The sequence below is a fragment of the Scyliorhinus canicula genome, chromosome 4 (genome assembly GCF_902713615.1).
Source record: "Scyliorhinus canicula chromosome 4, sScyCan1.1, whole genome shotgun sequence".
NCBI lineage: Eukaryota > Metazoa > Chordata > Chondrichthyes > Carcharhiniformes > Scyliorhinidae > Scyliorhinus > Scyliorhinus canicula.
The window spans coordinates 88,140,463-88,159,944 of NC_052149.1; the positions used below are offsets into that span (position 1 = coordinate 88,140,463).

At 45.4% G+C, this 19,482-nt stretch overlaps 1 protein-coding gene across 1 annotated transcript in view; it reads right to left on the reverse strand.

The window, feature by feature from the left end:
• The window catches only part of tmem59 (transmembrane protein 59), a 63,241-nt gene that overhangs the window by 34,723 nt on the left and 9,036 nt on the right, over positions 1–19,482 (reverse strand). The window contains exons 2-3 of the mRNA XM_038794716.1: positions 6,470–6,575; positions 166–260 (exon numbers count right to left, since the gene is read on the reverse strand). Coding sequence (XP_038650644.1) covers positions 166–260; positions 6,470–6,575 — 201 coding nt within the window. The remainder of the gene's footprint in view (positions 1–165; positions 261–6,469; positions 6,576–19,482) is intronic.

Consider the following 19,482-nt stretch of genomic DNA (forward strand, 5'->3'; position numbering starts at 1 on the left):
CTGTCTCTTAAAATCTGAAATGTGATATGGAAACAACCTAGCAGACTTACTGGGAAATATTCTGCTCTATATGAACATTACCACCAGTCAGGTCCATTTATATTTTCTTCCCAACCTTTCTATAACTTGTTTTATTTGTATGTTCTCTCCTTTTTTGCCTCTTACCTGTTTCTGTCTCTGTTCAGCAAATGGCAGCTGGTTTTCACATCCTAAATTGCAAGCATATTGCTCACCTTGCTGTTTATATGCTTCAGCGCAAGCTAAAAAGGCACGTAAATTGTGAAGAAGAAAAAAACTTTAATACATTTTTAAAATTTAGAACATTTTTCATTATAACACAGCAAAACCAAAACACCGAACAAGTACCATTCCAAACTCAAGAAAACATAGTTCCAGAAAAATAAAAGAAAACATTTTTACCCTAGGACCTTGTATAAATATGTACATACTATAATCCAGAGTTCTTAAAGTCCAGGAACCTCACTCCAATTTATGCTTAATGTTGTAATAAAAGCTACTCTTCACATTTGATAAAACTGTATTATTGGTCACTATTACAGCACAAGGAGTTTAATAAATTAATGTGTGGAATTCCATACCATGGCCCACTTGAACTGGGCAAAACACTGTCCTTCTTCAAACATTTTTCCTGGAATGTATTTGTAGCAACATACTAAATAAAGCGAGCACCCCTGTAAACTATGATATTTCTGTCCAATTAAATCACACCTGCTGTGGAGGAAGAGGTGCTGCATGATCAGGGAACATATTAAATCATGAATTATAAAGGCAATTAAACACTACACAATGCAATCAACAGTCGTCTTTTGGCTTCCAGGAAAAAGGGCATACATCTAAAATAAGCACATGGAGAGCTAATGTGTTTAAGCTTTGGACTTCAATCCACCTTGATGTGGAGATGCTGGCGTTGGACTGGGGTGAGCACAGTAAGAAGTCTTACAACACCAGGTTAAAGTCCAACATGTTTGTTTCAAACATGAGCTTTCGGAGCACTGCTCCTTCCTCAGGTGAAATGAGGAAGGAGCAGTGCTCCGAAAGCTCGTGTTTGAAACAAACCTGTTGGCCTTTAACCTGGTGTTGTAAGACTTCTTACTGTGCTCAATCCACCTTGTCCAACCACCTTTACACTGGTAAAGCCACTCGGTGCCAGGAGTGGCCTTATTTCAGAAATATTACTTTAAAAAAAAATAAACATTTTATTGAGGTATTTATGGTTTTATAACAACAAAATAAACAATGTGCATGAAAATATAAACAGTGCACAGGCCGTCTTCCTCCCTTACAGATCACACCTTTACTAATCCCTACTCTAAACTAAGCCAAACCCATCCCCAAAGAAGTCGATGAACTGTTGCCACCTCCGGGCAAGCGGTTGCCGCCTCGGTCTGGTCTCCAATCTGTAATCATCACCGGTTTGCCCCGGGAAGGCTGGATGGAGGGTTCCGGAGATGGCAGAGAGCAGGGATTGAGTGGATGGGAGATATGTTTATGGAGGGGAGCCTTTCCAGCCCGAGGGAGCTGGAGGAGAAATTTGGATTGGCGAGAGGAAATTAGTTTAGGTACCTGCAGATGTCGGACTTCCTACGCAGACAGGTCTCAACCTTCCCGCTCCAGCCGCCAAGGGGGATTCAGGACAGGGTAGTTTCCAGAATGTGGGTGGGAGAAGGGAGGGTTTCGGACATTTTATAAAGAGCTTGTGGGGTCAAGAGGAGACGCAGACTGAGGAGCTGAAACACAAATGGGAAGAGGAGTTAGAAGAAGAGATGGAGGATGGTCTTTGGGCAGACGTGCTGAGTAGAGTCAACGCATCCACAAAACGTGCCAGGCTCAGCCTGATACAATTTAAGGTCGCTTACAGGGCCCACATGACAGTGGCCCGGATGAGCAGGTTCTTTGGGGTAGAAGATAATGTGTGCGGGCAGGTCAACGAACCATGTCTATATGTTCTGGGCATTCTGGCAGGGGTTTGCGGATGTCAAGTCCAAGGTGTTAAAAATAAGGGTGGCACAGAGTCCAGACGTGGTGATTTTCGGCGTGTGGGAAGACCCAGGAATCCAGGAGGAGAAAGAGGCAGATGTTCTAGCCTTTGCTTCCCTGGTAGCCCAGAGACGGATACTATTAGCTTGGAAGGACCCAAAGCCCCCGAAGACGGAGACCTGGCTAACTGACATGGCTAGCTTTCTCTGGAGAAAATCAAGTTAACCCCTGCTCAGTCTCCGACCAGGTTCCCGTCCCCGTCCTTTACTTTCCCTATCTCCCTCGCTGCCTCCCTCTTTCTAAGCTGTTGCGCAAGCATTCTGCTGGCCTTCTCCCCATGTTCATAAATCGCCCCTCTCGCCTGCCTCAGCTGCTCCACCACCTTCCCTGTAGTTAACAAGCCAAACTACGCCTGTAGTCTCCATCGCTCCCTTAGAAGCCCTGCCTCTGGGGTCTTCACATACCTCCTGTCGACCTGCAATATCTCCTTTATCAGTCGGTCCGTCTCTGCTCTGTCTGCCTTCTCCCTGTGGGCCCGTATTAAGATCAGCTCCCCTCTAACCACCACCTTCAATGCCTTCCAGACCACCGCCGCCGAAACTTCACCCGTGTCGTTGACTTCCAGGTAGTTCTGAATACATTTCCTCAGCCGCCCACACACCTCTTCATCAGCCAAAAGTCCCATGTCCAGCCTCCAGTATTGGCACTGGCTACTCTCCTTGCTAACCTGTAGGTTAACCCAATACAGGGCATGATCCGAGATTGTGATCGCCGAATCCCCATGTCCACTAGTCCCCGTCAGTAAAGCCCTGTACAAAATAAAAAATAAAATCCGGGAGTACATTTTATGCACACGAGTAGGAGAACTCCTTCACTCTCGGCTGCCCAAATTTCCATGGGTCCACCCCCCATTTGTTCCATGAACCGTCGCCATTGCTGGCACCCTGCCCATTCTTTGAGTTCGACCGGTCTAGCTCAGGGTCAATAACTGTGTTAAAGTCCCCTCCCATAACCAACTTATGCGAATCCAGAACCGGGATCTTCTCTAACATCCTTTTTATAAATTCCACCTCATCCCAATTTGGCACGTACACATTCACCAGTACCACCGGCAGCCCCTCCAGCTTCCCACTGACCATAATGTACCGGCCTCCCACATCCGCGCTATTCTTCCCGTCTCAAATAACACTTGCTTATTAATCAGGATCGCGACCCCTCTAGTCTTAGAGTCCAGCGATGTGAAAAACCTGTCCAACCCATCCCTTCCTTAATCTAATCTGATCAGTTACTCTAAGGTGCGTCTCCTGTAGCATTACCACGTCCGCCTTCAGTCCCCTCAGATGCACGAACACGCGTGCCCTCTTAACTGGCCCCTTTAGCCCCGTCACATTCCACGTGATCAGCCTTGTTAGGGGGCTTATCGTGCCCCCCCTTCACCGATCAGCCATCACCTTTCTTGGCCCACTCTCCATCCTGCGCCCCATGCATCATCCAGCCCGCCCTCAGGCAGCCTCCGCCCCTGACCTCCTTTCTGTCCCACGGCAAAAATCCCTCCCCCCTAACCCCCCTAGTAACAGCACTATGTAAACTAACCCCTTCAACAAGCATAACATCTGCTCACCCCCCCACTGCGCTTCCGTGAGCTAGCCTGCCCAGCTAGCTTGGTGGCCCTGCCCATGGCGCCAGACATTCTCCCACCTATAGTTCCCCCCCTCGACTCGGACACACATACGCAAAAGAAAAACAATCCCAACACAATTGCCCGAAAATAAAACACGAAGAACAAAGAAAAGATCAAACGGAAGATCCAACATCTAACACACCTCCATCCCCCTTAAGTGTAAATGTAAACTTTAAGTCACTCAGCTCTGCAATAAGTCCCAAATCAATACACAAGGCACTACAGATAACGTCCGAAAAACAAGAAAACTTTTTTAACATGAGCGCTGCAGCAAAGTTCAACGACCTCAGTCCACCACCAGTCCTTTCCTTCTAGCGAAATCCATCGCCTCCTCGGGCGACTCAAAATAAAAACGTTGCTCCTCGTATGTGACCCAAAAGACAGGCTGGATACATCAGTCCAAACTTGAAAAGGGTCGACTTTATCTGACTGAACCCCACTCTTCTTCTGGCCACCTCCGCACTCGGGTCCTGATAGATCCGCAGGATATTATTCTCCCATTTACAACTCGGTGTCTGCCTGGCCCACCGTAAAATACGCTCATTGTCCAAGTATCTGTGGAATCTCACCACCATTGCCCTCGAGGGGGCCCCACTCGTGGCTTCCTCGCAAGCGCTCTTTGAGCCCTGTGCACCTCCAAGGGTCAGAACAACGTCCCTTCCCCCAGTAATTTTTCGAACATGCCTGCTATGTATGCCCCAGCATCCGCTCCTTCGGACCCCTCTGGGAGACCAACTATTCTCTAGGTCCTCCACCTTCTCCAGGAGCCTTTTCTGCTGGTCTCTCAGCATCCCCACTTCCAACTCCACCACTGTTTGATGTTCCTCCTGCTCAGCCAGCACCTTCTCTACTTTCTGGATCGCCCGGTCTTGGACAGCCAGTCTAAGTTCCAGCTGAGCAATAGATTCCTTAAATCGGGTCCAAGTAAACCTGCTTCTGCTTGGCAAAGCCCTCCTGAATAAACTACATGAGCTGCTCTGTCGACCACTGGTTCGACAAGCCAGGACCCCAGTCGTCCGCCGTACTTTACCCCGCAGCTTCAGCCCAAGCCTTCTCTGTTCACCTTATTTCTTCCTTTGTGAGCACTTCTAGTCCACTTCTCCATGCACTGATGTAGGAATCCACTCCACAATTGCCTCCACCATCAATTTACCAAATCAAGTCCGAAAAAAATAAATAAAATAAAATAAAATATCGGGGAAAAGGTCCAAAGGTCCGACCCCAGCGGGAGCCACCAAATGTGCAACGTACTCCTTCCTAGCTGCCACCGGAAGTCAGAAATATTACATTTTATGTTCAGTAGGTTCACATCTGTCGCCATTTTCAATCAATATTTTAAGCTTTATCATTTACTTGTTCTAACATTGAATATTACACCATTTTTCTCTTCATGCATGCCTCCTTTCTCCTAAACCTAGCACATCTTGGTTTTAATTTTAAAAAGTTACTTCATTGTCAGTAAGCAAAATGAAAATCAGAATGTTAGTATGGCATGGTTATAGCACAGATCTCAAAAGCATAAACAAGGTAAGCAAGTACTCTAATCATCAGCCTAGAGTTCAATAACATCTTGAATTAACTTACCATGACATTTGAAAAGTCAATAACTGAGTCATACATAAGTTCCAGTGGTTTGTTTATTTAAATAAAGTAATAATAAAGCTTACCTGTTCTCACAATCCCTCTTGCAAGGCAACAACACTGCCAAATATGTACAGCAAGCGATCAGAGTCATGTAACATGTGTGTTTTAGTTATGTCATTGCCAATTGCCATTGTCTATTTCCATCTCCATAATATAACCCAATTTCATCACTACCTCAGCTGCTGAAAAACTCATTCTTGCGCTTGTTACCTCTAGACTTGACAATTCCAATGCTCTCATGTCAGGGCTCGAATGTCCTGCTCTTCACAAACTGGAGGTCATCCAAAACTCTGCTGTCCATGGCATAATTCGCACAAGGCCCATTCACCCATCACCCTTATGCTCATTGATATACAAAGGCTCCTTGTTAAGAAACATTTCAATTTTACAATTCTCATCCTGGTTTTCAAATCTCAATTTAGCCTCACACGTCCCCATCTCTGTAATCTCCTTCAATCCCACAACCCTCCCAATTCTGGCCATGGGTATTCTTGATTTTAAAACCAGTCCGTCTTTGATGGCTATCCCATCAGATACAGAGGACCTAGCTCTGGAATTCCTTCCTTAAACCTTTCCATCACTTTCCTCCTGCAAGAAATTCCTTAAAATCTACCTCTTTGAACAAGCTTTTGGTCATCTCCCCAATATCTCTTTATACTGCTCTGTGTCAAATGTTGTTTGACAACTCTCCTGTGAAGGGCTTGGGACATTTGACGATGTTAGACGGCATTATATAGAAGTACAGGCTGTTCCTGTAGCCAATCCGCCTACCCTGCATTTTCGGTTGTGGGGGTGAAACCCGTGCAGGCACGGGGAGAATGTGGAAACTCCACATGGACAGTGACCCAGGTCCGGGATAGAACCCAGGTCCTTGACATCATGAAGCAGCAGTACTAGCCACTGCACTACCGTGCCATCCTGGGTTCTTGTTATTTTAACAGTAATGCAGACTAGGCAATTTAACTAAGTGGATGGAAGTCTCAAAACTATTTTTACAGCATAAATTATTAAAGTTGCAGGCTTGACTAGGTTCTTTGTGACAATTTAAAACCGAACAGGATCCACACACCATTAGGTTCCAGTTTGGTCAAATGTTCTGCATATGACCACAGCACACCATGACAACCCACATGGTTAAAATCTTACCTGATTCACATTCACTTTTGGTCCTGTTCAAGTCAGCACTATCATCAACAAACTGACAGATAGAGAAGAGCCTGCAGCCTCTCTGACAAGCGTAGAGTTCCTCCTCCTGCCATTATGGGGAAAAGAAAAACAAAAATGAAAATGATAAATGATACATCCAAGTTGTCAAAGGGCAGTTCCACTATTTTTTCTAAGGTGCATTGAACTTGAAACTTCCCTAGTCTTTATATATTAGCTACTCAAAGTAAACTCATGTGAATTATTAAAACATTTTTATAGATTTGTTAACCAGGAGAGGACAAAGGTTTCAAGAAGATTTCTGCTAACTGCAATAATTTATCCGCACATATCCAATCAAAAATATATTACTAATCATAATGTGTTACAGGAAAAATTGTCATGTACTCTTTCCAAAATATTCCTGTGACAAAGCTAATTGAATTTAAACAGACAAGATTGCCTGAATTTAAACAGACAAGATTGCCTGAATTTAAACAGACAGACAAGATTTCCATAAGTCTTGGACTGCTCCTCTTTAAGAGCAAGAGCTTGGAGAATTAGGCAATTCAGCTCTCCGAGCCCCCGCCATTCAATCAGATCATGGCTGATCTCTTCCTGGTCTCAAATCTGCCAGCCTGCCTGTTCCCCATATCCTTTTAACCAGTTTTATTAAAATCAGAAATCTATCCGCTTCTTGAAACCATTTAATAATCCAGACTCCCATCACAATATGGGGCAGCAAGGTCCTCAAATTCACCATCTTATTTCAGTTTTAAAGCTACCGCCTTTCAACCTATATCTGCGACCACTTGTTCTAGATTGCCCCACAAGGGGGAACATTTAGTCTACGTTTACTTTATCAATCTCTCTTATTTTATATACATCTGGGTGGCAGGGTGGCGCAGTGGTTAGCACTGCTGCCTAGTGCTGAGCTTCCGGGTTCGACCCCGGCCCTGGGTCACTGTCTGTGTGGAGTTTCACCCCCACAATCCAAAGATGTGCAGGATTGACCATGCTAAATTGCCTCTTAATTGGAATTTAAAAATTGGTTACTCTAAAAAAAAATGTTTTTAAAGTATGTTATATACCTCGATAAGATCTCCGCTCATTCTTCGAATCTCCAGTGAGTATAAGCACAAAGTGTTCAATCTCTCCTCATACATCAACCCTTCCTTTCCATTCCCGGAATCATTTGGTGAACCTCCTCTGAACTGTCACCAAAGCCACCACCTTCCTCTTCAATAAGACAACCAAAACTGAACACAATACTCTAGATGTGGTATCACCAACACCCTATACAATTGCAATAACACTTCTCCACTTTTATACTCAGTCATTTTGCAAACAACACTAAAATTCTATTTGCCTTTATTACGTGCTGTAACTGTATGCCTACTTTATACAGGTCAGCAGCGGCTTGCAGTTGGGAAAAAGTAAACTGTTCAATAGCCATACTAAATTGGAATCTAGTGCTCTCTGATGAAAGCTTGTTTGTGGATGTCAGTTGAGAAATGATTGGGTTTAGCCAATATCCCCCTGGCCCAAATAACCTGCCAGCTCACCATTCAGGTTTATGCAAATGATGGATATTTGGATGATCAGTAAGGGAATCTAGAGTTACGGGGAAAGGGCAGGAAAGTAGATGTGAGGAACGCTGGATCAACCTTGATCCTATTGAATGGTAGAGCAGGGGCTGAACGATCTATTCCTGCTCTTATTTCAAATGGTCTTATGATGAGACGACAGTGGCAATCCTGAGATTTAATGATATCTATTCATATGAGTTAGAATTATATTCATTGGCGTTTAGAGTGAGTGAGAGGGGATCTCATACAAACGTATAAAATTTAGCAGGATTAGAATTTCATAGAATTTACAGTGCAGAAGGCGGCCATGCAGCCCATCTAGTCTGCATCGGCCTTTGGAAAAAGCACCCTACTTAAGCCCACGCCTCCACCTTATCCCTGTAACCCAAGAACCACACTTACCCATTTGGACATCAAGGGAAATTTAGCATGGCCAATCCACCTAACCTGCACATCTTTGTACTGTGGGAGGAAACCAGAACACCCAGACGAAACCCACACTGACACGGGTAGAATGTGCAGACTCCGCACAGACAGTGACCCAAGCCGGAATCGAACCTGGGACCCTAGAGCTGTGAAGCAACTGTGCTAACCACTGTGTTGCCCCTGCAGGATAGATTCAGAAAGAATGTTGCCAATGGTGGGGAAGTCCAGAACTAAGGGTCATAGTTTAAGGATAAGGGGTATCCTTTATGCTTTAATGCTTTGAAACAGAATTTCAGAGTGTCTTTGCCCTCCCCTGGATTGTTGGCAATTTGAGAGTTGATGAAATGGGGCTGGTTTAGCTCACCAGGCTAAATCGCTGGCTTTTAAAGCAGACCAAGCAGGCCAGCAGCACGGTTCAATTCCCGTACCAGCCTCCCCGGACAGGCGCCGGAATGTGGCGACTAGGGGCTTTTCACAGTAACTTCATTGAAGCCTACTCGTGACTATAAGCGATTTTCATTTCATTTTTCATTTCATTTCATTTCATTTTCATTTCATTTCATTTCAATGGGACCAGTTGGGGCGAGGCTTTTTTGCCACCCAGACACAAGTGTGCAATGCATCAAAGTTAATTTTGTAGGTTTTGCCTTAATGCTAGTGGAGCTGGTTTGAAGGAAACTCATGTTTGTTTGATGGTCCTCCCATTTATCAGAGAGGATTCAGCGCTGATAGAATTTCCTTAGTGCTCATAGGTCTTTCCTTAGTGCTCATAGGTCTTTGATACAGTGTCCAGATCTGATTGCAGTACAAGAGTATGACAGCTGCTCTGTACACTAGGACTTTTGTTGACTTGGAGGCCTTTGTAGAAGGCGGAGCTGGCACAGCTGATCTGTTAGTCAACAGTGGCTTTTGCAGAGAGGTGCCTGCCAAGGTATGGGAAGGGATAAATATATTCCAGTGTGTCTCCTTCAATATATGTAAGAGGCGGAATATTTGACTGACCAGGTCAAGGTTGATGAATATTTCTGAACAATTCTCCTTAAGAACAGGCAATCAATCCCTTGTATGTAGAATTGAAGATCATAGATCATAGAATTCACACTACAGAAGGAGGCCATTTGGCCCATCGAGTCTGCACCAGCCCTTACAAAGAGCACCCTACTCAAGCCCACGTAGCTACCCTATCCCCGTAACCCCCACTTAACCTTTTTGGAAGGGTAATTTAGCATGGCCAATCCACCTAACCCGCACATCTTTGGACTGTGGCAGGAAGCCGGAGCACCCGGAGGAAACCCACACAGATACGGGGAGAACATGCAGATTCTGCACAGACAGTGACCCAGCCAGGAATAGAGCCTGGGACCCTGGAACTGTGAAGCAACTGTGCTAACTACTTTGCTACTGTGGGGCTTGGAAATCAATCGGCAGAATTGCAACGGCACTGCAGTCATCCACACACTGTTAATCATGTATGTCTGTGGTGTTCAATTTAGTTTTGGCAGAGTGGCAACTGTGGGTTAAACGTTTTCCATCTAGGTCAGTGTGGAGTTTGCACATTCTCCCCATGTCGACGTGGGTTTCACCCCACAACCAAGATGTGCAGTTAGGTGGATTGGCCACGCTAAATTGCGCCTTAATTAGAAAAAATTAATAATTGGCTACTCTAAATTTATATTAAAAACATTTATTTTTAACGTTTTCCATCTCGGTGGTATTGATTATTGACACCAGAGGACAATTGATTGGGGGGAGAATAGCCACCATCAGGTAGACTGTAAATAGTATGGGTTTATCCCATAACCTTGCTGGACCATGGTCCAGATTTTGAAGGGGGGCTCTTTTAGATCTCTCACTCCATGCAGTTACAGTCATATCATTATGAAGCAGGATTGTGATTACATTTCTTGGACATTCAAACCACAATCCATAGAAACTTGCAATTTACCAAGTCAAATGAGTTGGTCAGGTTGATAAATACAATAAGAGTTTCTCGTGTTGCTCCTGATATTTTTCCTGGCAACAATGGCCATGTTGGAGGCTCCTACAAAAGAATCTAAAATCATATCGTCTCTTGGGAGGATTTTCTCAGCCACAGAAGTAGCTGATTAGGTTTTGCTGTTTTCCATCGATGGTGCTTCACCCTTACTTTTTAAACACATGCTACTTAAGGCTAGCCTGGGGAATATCAGCTGCCACTAAGGATTCACAGTTGAGGAGTTGTTGAAAATGCTCTTTCCAGTTTTGACAGTGTCACTCTTAATTAGAGAAATACCATCCTATGGGCAAAGATGATTTTGCCCATTTGACCTTGGTTAATAGATAGATGGTCATGGTGGCTTCAAAATCATCAACATACTAATAGATTTCTCGGGCTCCCTCTTCCCTTGTGACCTTTAGCCTGTGAAGCCTCGAGCTGTTTGAATGCTGCGTTCTTCAATTGCAGCCTTGTGCTGTTCTGGCAGGCAATGAAGGATGTTTCTTTTTGTTCTAGGTGGTCACATATTTCAGCATGGTTTTCATGGAATCAGTTTTAGAGACAATGGTGCTCAAATCCAGTGGTCTGGGCATTGGAGTCCAGTACAGCTTACTTTCTTTGATACCACTGTTCTGGAATTGCATTGGATGTGAAGTTTTTTCCAGATTGGCGAACAGGCAGAATATTGGCTCTTCAGGTTTATGCAAATGTTGGAGACAGTCATATAAGACCGAGATAAAAAGAAATTTCTTCAATAAAAGGGTAGTGGGTGAATCTTTGGAATCTATATCGCAGAGGGCGACATCATTCAGTATACTCAAGGCAGAGACAGACAGATTTCTAGACAATGAAGATATCAAAAGGACATGGGAAAAGTGTGGGAAAATGGCATTGGAGATAGAAGATTAGCCATGGTCTAATTGAGTGACGGAACAGGTTCGATGGGTCAAATGGCCTAATTCTGCTCCTGTTTCCTATGATCCTCAAGGAATCATACAGATGGCATCACTCAGGTTGGAAACACACATTCCCATCTGATGGATTGAACCTAGACAAAGCTTGGAAAGTGGGCTCAACTGGAAACATTACAACCAAGTACAAACTGTTCAGTCATAATTCTTTAATCTTACTTGTTTGAAAGGCAGGAAGAAACCATTTGTGGCCAGTCAATTGGTGAATAAAAAAAAACTAAAAATGGAATGAGAATACTGAACAATTACAGAAATTAAGTGAGAACTTTTGCCTTCCCAACTCCAAAAATAGTTCCATGGGCCTCAAACTTAAAGAATAATAATGCAGCAATTGTTAGATGAACTTCTATAGTTCAAGAAGGCAGCACACCTTCTCATGATCAATTAGGGATGGACATCAAATATGACACACAAGATAAGAGCACTTCCAGATTGGTACACTATTACTAGTGGAGTGCCATAGGGATAATGCTGATCCTCAACTATTTATAATCTATATCAAAGATTTGGATGAAGGGACTAAGAATTTGGTGGGAAAATAAATCAAGGGGGAGATAACGGTCTACAAGGGGATATGGATAGGTTAAATGAGTGAGCAAAATTTGGCAGATTGAGTGTAGTGTGGAGAAATGTGAACTTTCCCACTTTGGCAGGATTCTATTAAATTGAGAGATTGGAGAACTGGGTGGTACAGAGAAATATGGGTGTCATATCAATTCAGAAGAGGCCCTTTGGCCCATCAAGCCTGCGCTGACAAAACAAATCTACTCTAATCCCACTTCCCAGCACTTGGCCCATAGCCTTGCTCAGCCAAGTACTTTTTAAAGATTGTGAGGTTTTCTGCCTCAACTAATCTCCCAGTCAGTGCATTCCAGATTCCCACCACCCTCGAGATAAAACATTTTTCCTCAAAACCCCTCTAAACCTCCTGCCTTTCACCTTAAACTTATGCCCCCTTGTTATTGACCTTTCCACCAAGGAGGGGGAACAGTTGCTTTCTATCCACCCTGTCCATACCCCTCAATCAGGTCTTCTCTCAGCCATCTGTGCTTCAAAGAAAACAACCCTAGCTTATCAAGGGATCTGTGGACAAGCCCCCAACATCCCTCTGAGCTTCCTAGTGTCTTCCATTCACTGAGTGCTCCCTTGTTGTGTTACCCGTTCCAAAGTGCATCACCTCTCACTTTTCAGGGCTAAATTTCATCTGCCACTGATAGGTAACTTCATTGAAACCAACTCGTGACAATAAGCCATTTTAATTTCATTTCTGCCCATTTATATCCTCCTGTGACCTAATAAGGGACTCAGCAATGATCCCGGTGGTATGCCACTAGACACTGGCCTCCAGTGACACAAACAGCTTTCTGCCACCATCCTATTAAATGGAGAGATTGCAGAAATGAATAGGAACGCAAATAAATGCAGTAAAAGGTGCTTTGCGAGGTTGTGGAAGAGAGGCGGCGGCGGCGGTTGTGGAGGAGAGGCGGCGGCGGGGGGGGGGGGGGTTGTGGAAGAGAGGCGGCGGGGGGGGGGGGGGGGGGGGGGGGGGGCATGACTTCATGCTGCATCTGGTTTGAAATTCTTGATGCTGACACTAAGCCACTGAAATAGAAAAGGATTCATTCCTCAACAACATCCCTGAACTGGAGCACATCATTTTTTAAAAATTAAATAATATTTTTTATTCTCCACCTTTTTCACATTTTCTCCCTCCTTCCACCAAACCACCAGACATTAGCCCGCATGTTAACATAAACAAATGACAAAAAGGAATCAGGAATCACCCATAGTCACCATTAACACGTACAGGCCCCCTCGCCCCATTCTCCTAGCCCCCAGCATGTCCAATGTAATCCAATTCTCAAAAGTGCATAATGAATAACGCCCAAGAATTGTAGAACCCCTCCATCCTTGCCCTCAAGTTCATTAAGAATTCCAGCAGTCCGTTCCCCCCGCCACGCCAAGGCACAGGTTGAGAGGTTGATCTCCACCCTAACAGGATCCGCCTTCGGGTGATCAACGAGGTGAAGGATACAACATCTGCCTCCGCGCCCATTTCCAACCCCAGCTGGTCCGACACTCCGAATATGGCCTACCGAGGGCCCAGGTCCAGTTTCACATGCACCACTTTAGAGATTACCCTAAACACCTCCTTCCAGTAATCCTCCAGCTTTGGACAGGGCCAAAACACATGAACATGGTGTAGCCATCTAGGATGGCCACCTACAAAGGATCCTGGGAAATATGGCCACCTGCAAAGGACCATGGGAAATATGGTCAACCCAGGACTCAGAGCGTATGTATATTGGCAACTCAGATAACTAGACGCTATCGAAACCCCCAGCTACTTTGCATTCTAATGGTCCATTTCCCCAGAACAAAAGACCTGTACTCAGGTAACAGATACAGAAACAGAATCATTGGCACCACTCCCTTTGCTCAGGGAGCCCAAAAAGCCACGGTCAATGACCGCTCAGGACACACCTACCAAGGCACCCACCAGTTTATTGGCCAAAATCGAAGGCAGTAATCGAAGCTTGCCAAATTATTGGGTCCAATGCAGAGGACTGCCCAAAAGAGCGCAAAATCCCAAGAGGATAAAGAGAGACACTGCCATGTGTTCAGTCTCTCTTGGCCCCGGCCTATGCCTAAAACCAAGTATAGCATTATGACCAGAAGACAAGTTCAAGACCAGCGATCGCTACCAGACGGATGAGCCCAGCAGAAATGAAGTCACTTCTTCTACCCAGCCACGCAAGATCCGAACAAAGGACATGTTCATCTGCAAAGAGCCGGTTTCCCTGAAGTTAAGTATAGCTTATTGTAGTTGTCAGGTGTAGTTTAACTTGTAGTGTTTTCTGTTGCATGTCGAAGTAATCCTTGTGTGCAAATAAACTATCTTTGAACTTGAACTGACTAACTGGTTATTTGGTCCTTTGATCGCTATCCGGTAAAGCCTTGTGGTGGTATCATTATTTTTTTAAATATAAATTTAGATTACTCAATTAATTTTTTCCAATTAAGGGGCAATTTAGCATGGCCAATCCACCTATCCTGCACATCTTTGGGTTGTGGGGGCGAAACCCACGCAAACACGGAGAGAATGTGCAAACTCCACATGGACAGTGACCCAGAGCCGGGATCGAACCTGGGACCTCGGCGCCGTGAGGCAGCAGTGCTAACCCATTGCGCCACCGTGCTGCCCTTGTGGTGGCATCATAAGCAATATCATTAATAACTGCCATATCTAGTTAATTAGGCAACATTATTGGTGCCGATTGGTGGGATAGTATTTCACTCATTAAAAAGAGCAACATTATTGGCGACTACGATGACGATTGGCAATAGTGGTTTGCGGGGCCTCCCCCGCAACGTTCACACACATCTTCTACCCCCTCAAAGAGCCGGCTCATCCTTGCCCTTGTAAGGTGCGCTCGATACAACACCTTCAACTGCATCAGCCCCAAGCCCCAACCTCGCACACGAAGTGGAGGTGTTCACCCTCCGGAGCACCTCACACCAGAATCCCTCCTCCATACCCTCTCTCAACTCTTCCTCCCACTTTGCCTTGATCTCTTCTAGCGGCGCCTTCTGCTCCTCCAAAATAGCCCCATAAACTGCTGATACTACCCCCTTCTCCGGTCCCCCTGTCGCCAGAATCTCCTCCAGCAATGTGGAAGCTGGCTCTATTGGGAAGCTCTGCATCTCCTTTCTGACAAAGTCTCGAACCTGCATGTATCTAAATATTTCCCCTTCTCCAGCCCATTCTTCGCTCCCAGCTCCTTCAATCCCGCAAAACGACCCCCAAGAAATAAATCTTTTAGCGTCCCAATTCCTTTCTCCTCCCATCTACGAAAATTTCCATCCCACTTCGATGGTTCACCAAATCTATGGTTCCTCTGACTCAGCATTTCTCTTGACGCTGCCCCCAACCCAAAGTGCTGTCAAAACTGCCTCCAAATTCTCAACAAAGCTATTACTAACGGACTCCCCGAGTATCTCCCCGAGGCTGTCAGGAGTGCGCTGTCGCTAGCGCCTTCAATCCCGACCCCCTACCCAAACTCTCCTCCATTCTGACCCATTGGGAGTCAACCCCTCTGTCCCAGCTCCGTACCTTCTCCACATTCGCTGCCCAGTAATAATACATCAGGTTCAGAAGACCCAAACCCCCTGCCTGCCTTCCTCTTTGGAGTAGCAACCTTTTAATTCTGGCCACCTTCCCTCCCCATATGAACAAGATAATCATTCCTTCAATCTCCCCATATGAACGAGATAATCATCCCTTCAATCTCTCTAAAAATCGGCAGGCATTGAAAAATAAACAGGAATCACAGCAGCACATTCATTTTAACCGCCTGTACCCGACCCACCAATGTCAGAGGGAGACCATCCCACCTAAGGAGGTGACTGAACATTTGGAAAGACAAAGCTCAATCCACCAGTGTCAGCATGGTTTTATGAAGGGCAAGTCACGCTTGACAAACTTGCCAGAGTTCTTTGAGGGCGTAACCAACAAAGGTGGATAACTGGAAACCTGTGGATGTGGTGCATCTAGTCTTCCAAAGGCGTTTAACAAGGTGCCACATAAACTGATCCAGAAGGTGAGATCGCAGGGGTTTGGGGGTAGAATACTCAATAGGATCGAGGACTGGCTGACTGATAGAAAGCAGATGGTTGGGATAAAATGGGTCCTTTTCTGGCTGGCAAATTGCAATGCAGGGGTCAGTCCTCAGACCTCAACTGTTTACAATCTCTAAAAATGATCTGCCATACCTTTCATCATTTACATTCCTTTGTCTTTTTGCCCAAAACATCTTCGGCAATCTTCAACTATCGCTGACCCTCTAACCAGCCAGCCAACCCCACCCCCAGGGGTATAAAACTCATCCTATTTTCAGTTCTCTCGAGGTTTGACAAAGAGTCACCCAGACTCGAACAGTTAGCTCCATTCCCACTCCATAGATGCTGTCAAAACCTACTGAGATTATGCAGCATTTTCAGCATTTGTTTTACATTTTAGTATCTGCAATAATTTACTTTTATCTTATGGTTGATCCGATTGTGGTCCTAACTCATCAAGGGTTATGGTTGAGGGGGCAGGGGGAGGCAGAAAAAACATGATCCAAGACAGCAACTGTCAGCAGGCTTTTCGACTACAGGTTAGAGGGTAACAATCTGCAGCCAGTCCAATCTCTCCATGCAGAAATGTGAATCACAAGATCCAAGATGGAACAGAAACTGACTAATTCAACCCACATCTTGTTGCCTGTAGGACAGAGAACAATTATAGCCTCTCCCCAATCATCACGGTCTAAAATTAACTAACTCAATACAGACCAGGATAAAACCAGAACGACCAAGTATTGAAACCATTAAGGAGTTCTCCTGGTTTACATGGAGCTTCAAAATCAAGAAATCACACAAAGTAGAGACAAACATTGGTTCACTGTATTGTACATTTTACAGCTCTGCATGCAATTGTCATAAATTTCAAATTGCTCAAGATCATTGCCTCAAAATTCAGTCAAGTTCATCACAGCTGCATGATCACTTATAAGGGAGTATGACAAAATCCTCCAGCTGTTCCTGTTATAGATATGTTTAACAGTAAACATTTTGGTAATCTAACCCACTCCAAATGCGGAAGCAAGACTGTACTAAAACATTGTGGAAAGTCAGGGAGGTTGCCATCACATTGTATTGAAACTAATGGATGATTTGAAACTCTTGTCACTCGTTTCAGAACTGTTTCAGGGCAGCAGAGCGGAGCTGCTGATTAGCTGTTGCGGGGAAATTTTCATCAGTGCATTGCGGTCACTGTATCCAGAAGGTGGCTTGTGGAGCTGTTGTCAAGTGACAGTTAAACCCCAAACACTTCTTCAGTGTTTCTCTCCCTACCTCCTCCTCTAACCAAAAAAAAAAACAACAATCACTGTAAGGATCCTAGCCGAGTAAAGATCAAGAGGGAGACTCGAGGGCATGTAGAAGTAGAAAGAAGTTGAACCGTGATGTCACAGCCTGCAGGTAAGTGATTGGCTGGTGCCTGGCAAGTAGTTCTTCTTTTCCCAGAGGTGTTCTCGTGCAGGGCGCAGTGTTTGCTGAGTGAGTGCTTGCGGAGAAGGAGAGTAAATTTAACAAACAAAAACTTACTGTTGGGAGTTTCCAGCTGAATCCGGTCGGAGTGAGGACAGAGTGACTGCTGGGTAAGTAGTAAAGATTTAAATTGTTTGCGCGGGCCCATAACAGCTGATTGCTGTTCTCGTGCGGGGCACAGTGGTTGCTGCTTAAGATGTTTTATTTTTACCTGTGTTTATGTTGGGTGGTTCCTAACCCTAGACACTTGTAGTGACCCCACCCTTCCACCTCCTCTAACCTAAGGCGTAGAGTAAATAACAGGCAAGCTCTTTCTTTCTTTTTCTTGTTTTATCTAGAGGGGATGGCAGGGAAGGCAGTGCATTGTTCCTCCTGCAGAATGTTTGAGGTGAGGGACACAGTCAGTGCCCCTGATGATTTCACCTGTGGGAAGTGCACCCATCTCCAGCTCCTCAGAAACCGCGTTAGGGAACTGGAGCTGGATGAACTTCGGATCATTCAGGAGGCAGAGGTGGTCATAGATAGTAGCTTCAGGGATGTAGTTATGCCAAAGAATCAAGATAGAGGGCGACGGTGAGAGGGGCTGGGAGGAAGCAGTCAGTGCAGGGATCCTCTGTGGTTGTTCCCCTCAGTAACAAGTATACCGCTTTGGATACTGTTGAGGGGGATGACCTACCAGGGCTATGCCACAGTGAACGGATCTCCAGCACTGAGGCCGTCCTTGTGGCTCAGAAGGGAAGGAGGGAGAGCAGGAGAGCAATAGTTATTGGGGACTCGATAGTTAGAGGGACAGATAGACGGTTCTGTGGCAACGAAAGAGGCTCACGGATGGTATGCTGCCTCCTGGGTGCCAGGGTCCGTGACGTCTCGGACCGTGTTTTCAGAATCCTTAACGGGGAGGAGGAACAGTCACAAGTTGTGGTACACATCGGTACCAACGACATAGGTAAGAGAAGGGACAGGGATTTAAAACAGGAATTTAGGGAGCTAGGGTGGAAGCTGAGAGCCAGGACAAACCATGTTGTCATCTCTGGTTTGTTGCCGGTGCCACTTGCGAGCGAGGTGAGCAACAGGGAGAGAGGGCAGATACACATGGCTGCAGGAATGGTGTAGGAGGGAGGGTTTCAGTTACGTGGATAATTGGAGCATGTTCTGGGGAAGGTGGGACCTATACAGACAGGATGGTTTGCACCTGAACCAGAGGGGCACCAATATCCTGGGAGGGAAATTTGTTACGACTCTTCAGGGGGGTTTAAACTAATTTGTCAGAGGGATGGGAAAACAAGCTGTAGTCCAGAAGCCAGTGTTGAGAGTAGTGAGGTACTGAGGAGGGTATCAAGGTCGCAGGAGTGTACCAGCAGACAGAAAAGGTGGGTTGAAGTATGTCTACTTCAATGCAAGGAGCATCCGGAATAAGGTAGGTGAACTTGGAGCGTGGATTGGGACTACGATGTTGTGGCCATTACGGAGACATGGTTAGAACAGGGACAGGAATGGTTGTCGGAAGTTCCGAGGTATAGATATTTCAGTAAGAGTAGGGAAGGTGGTGAAAGAGGTGGAGGAATAGCATTGTTAATCAAGGATAGTTTAACGGCTGCAGAAAGGCAGTTCGAAGGGGATCTGCCTACTGTGGTAATATGGGCCGAAGTTAGAAATAGGAAAGGAGCGGTCACATTGTTATGAGTTCTCTATAGGCCCCCAAATAGTTATAGAGATGTGGAGGAAGAAATTGCAAAACAGATTATGGATAGGTGTGGAGGTCTCAGGGTAGCTGTCATGGGTGACTAACTTTCCAAATATTGATTGGAACCTGTATAGGTCGAACAGTTCGGATGGGGCAGTTTTTGTACAGTGTGCAGGGGGGTTTCCTGACACAATGTGGATAGGCCGACAAGAGGGGGGGGGGGGGGGGGGGGGGGGGGGGGGGGGGGGGGGAGAGACAGAGACAGAGACAGAGAGACA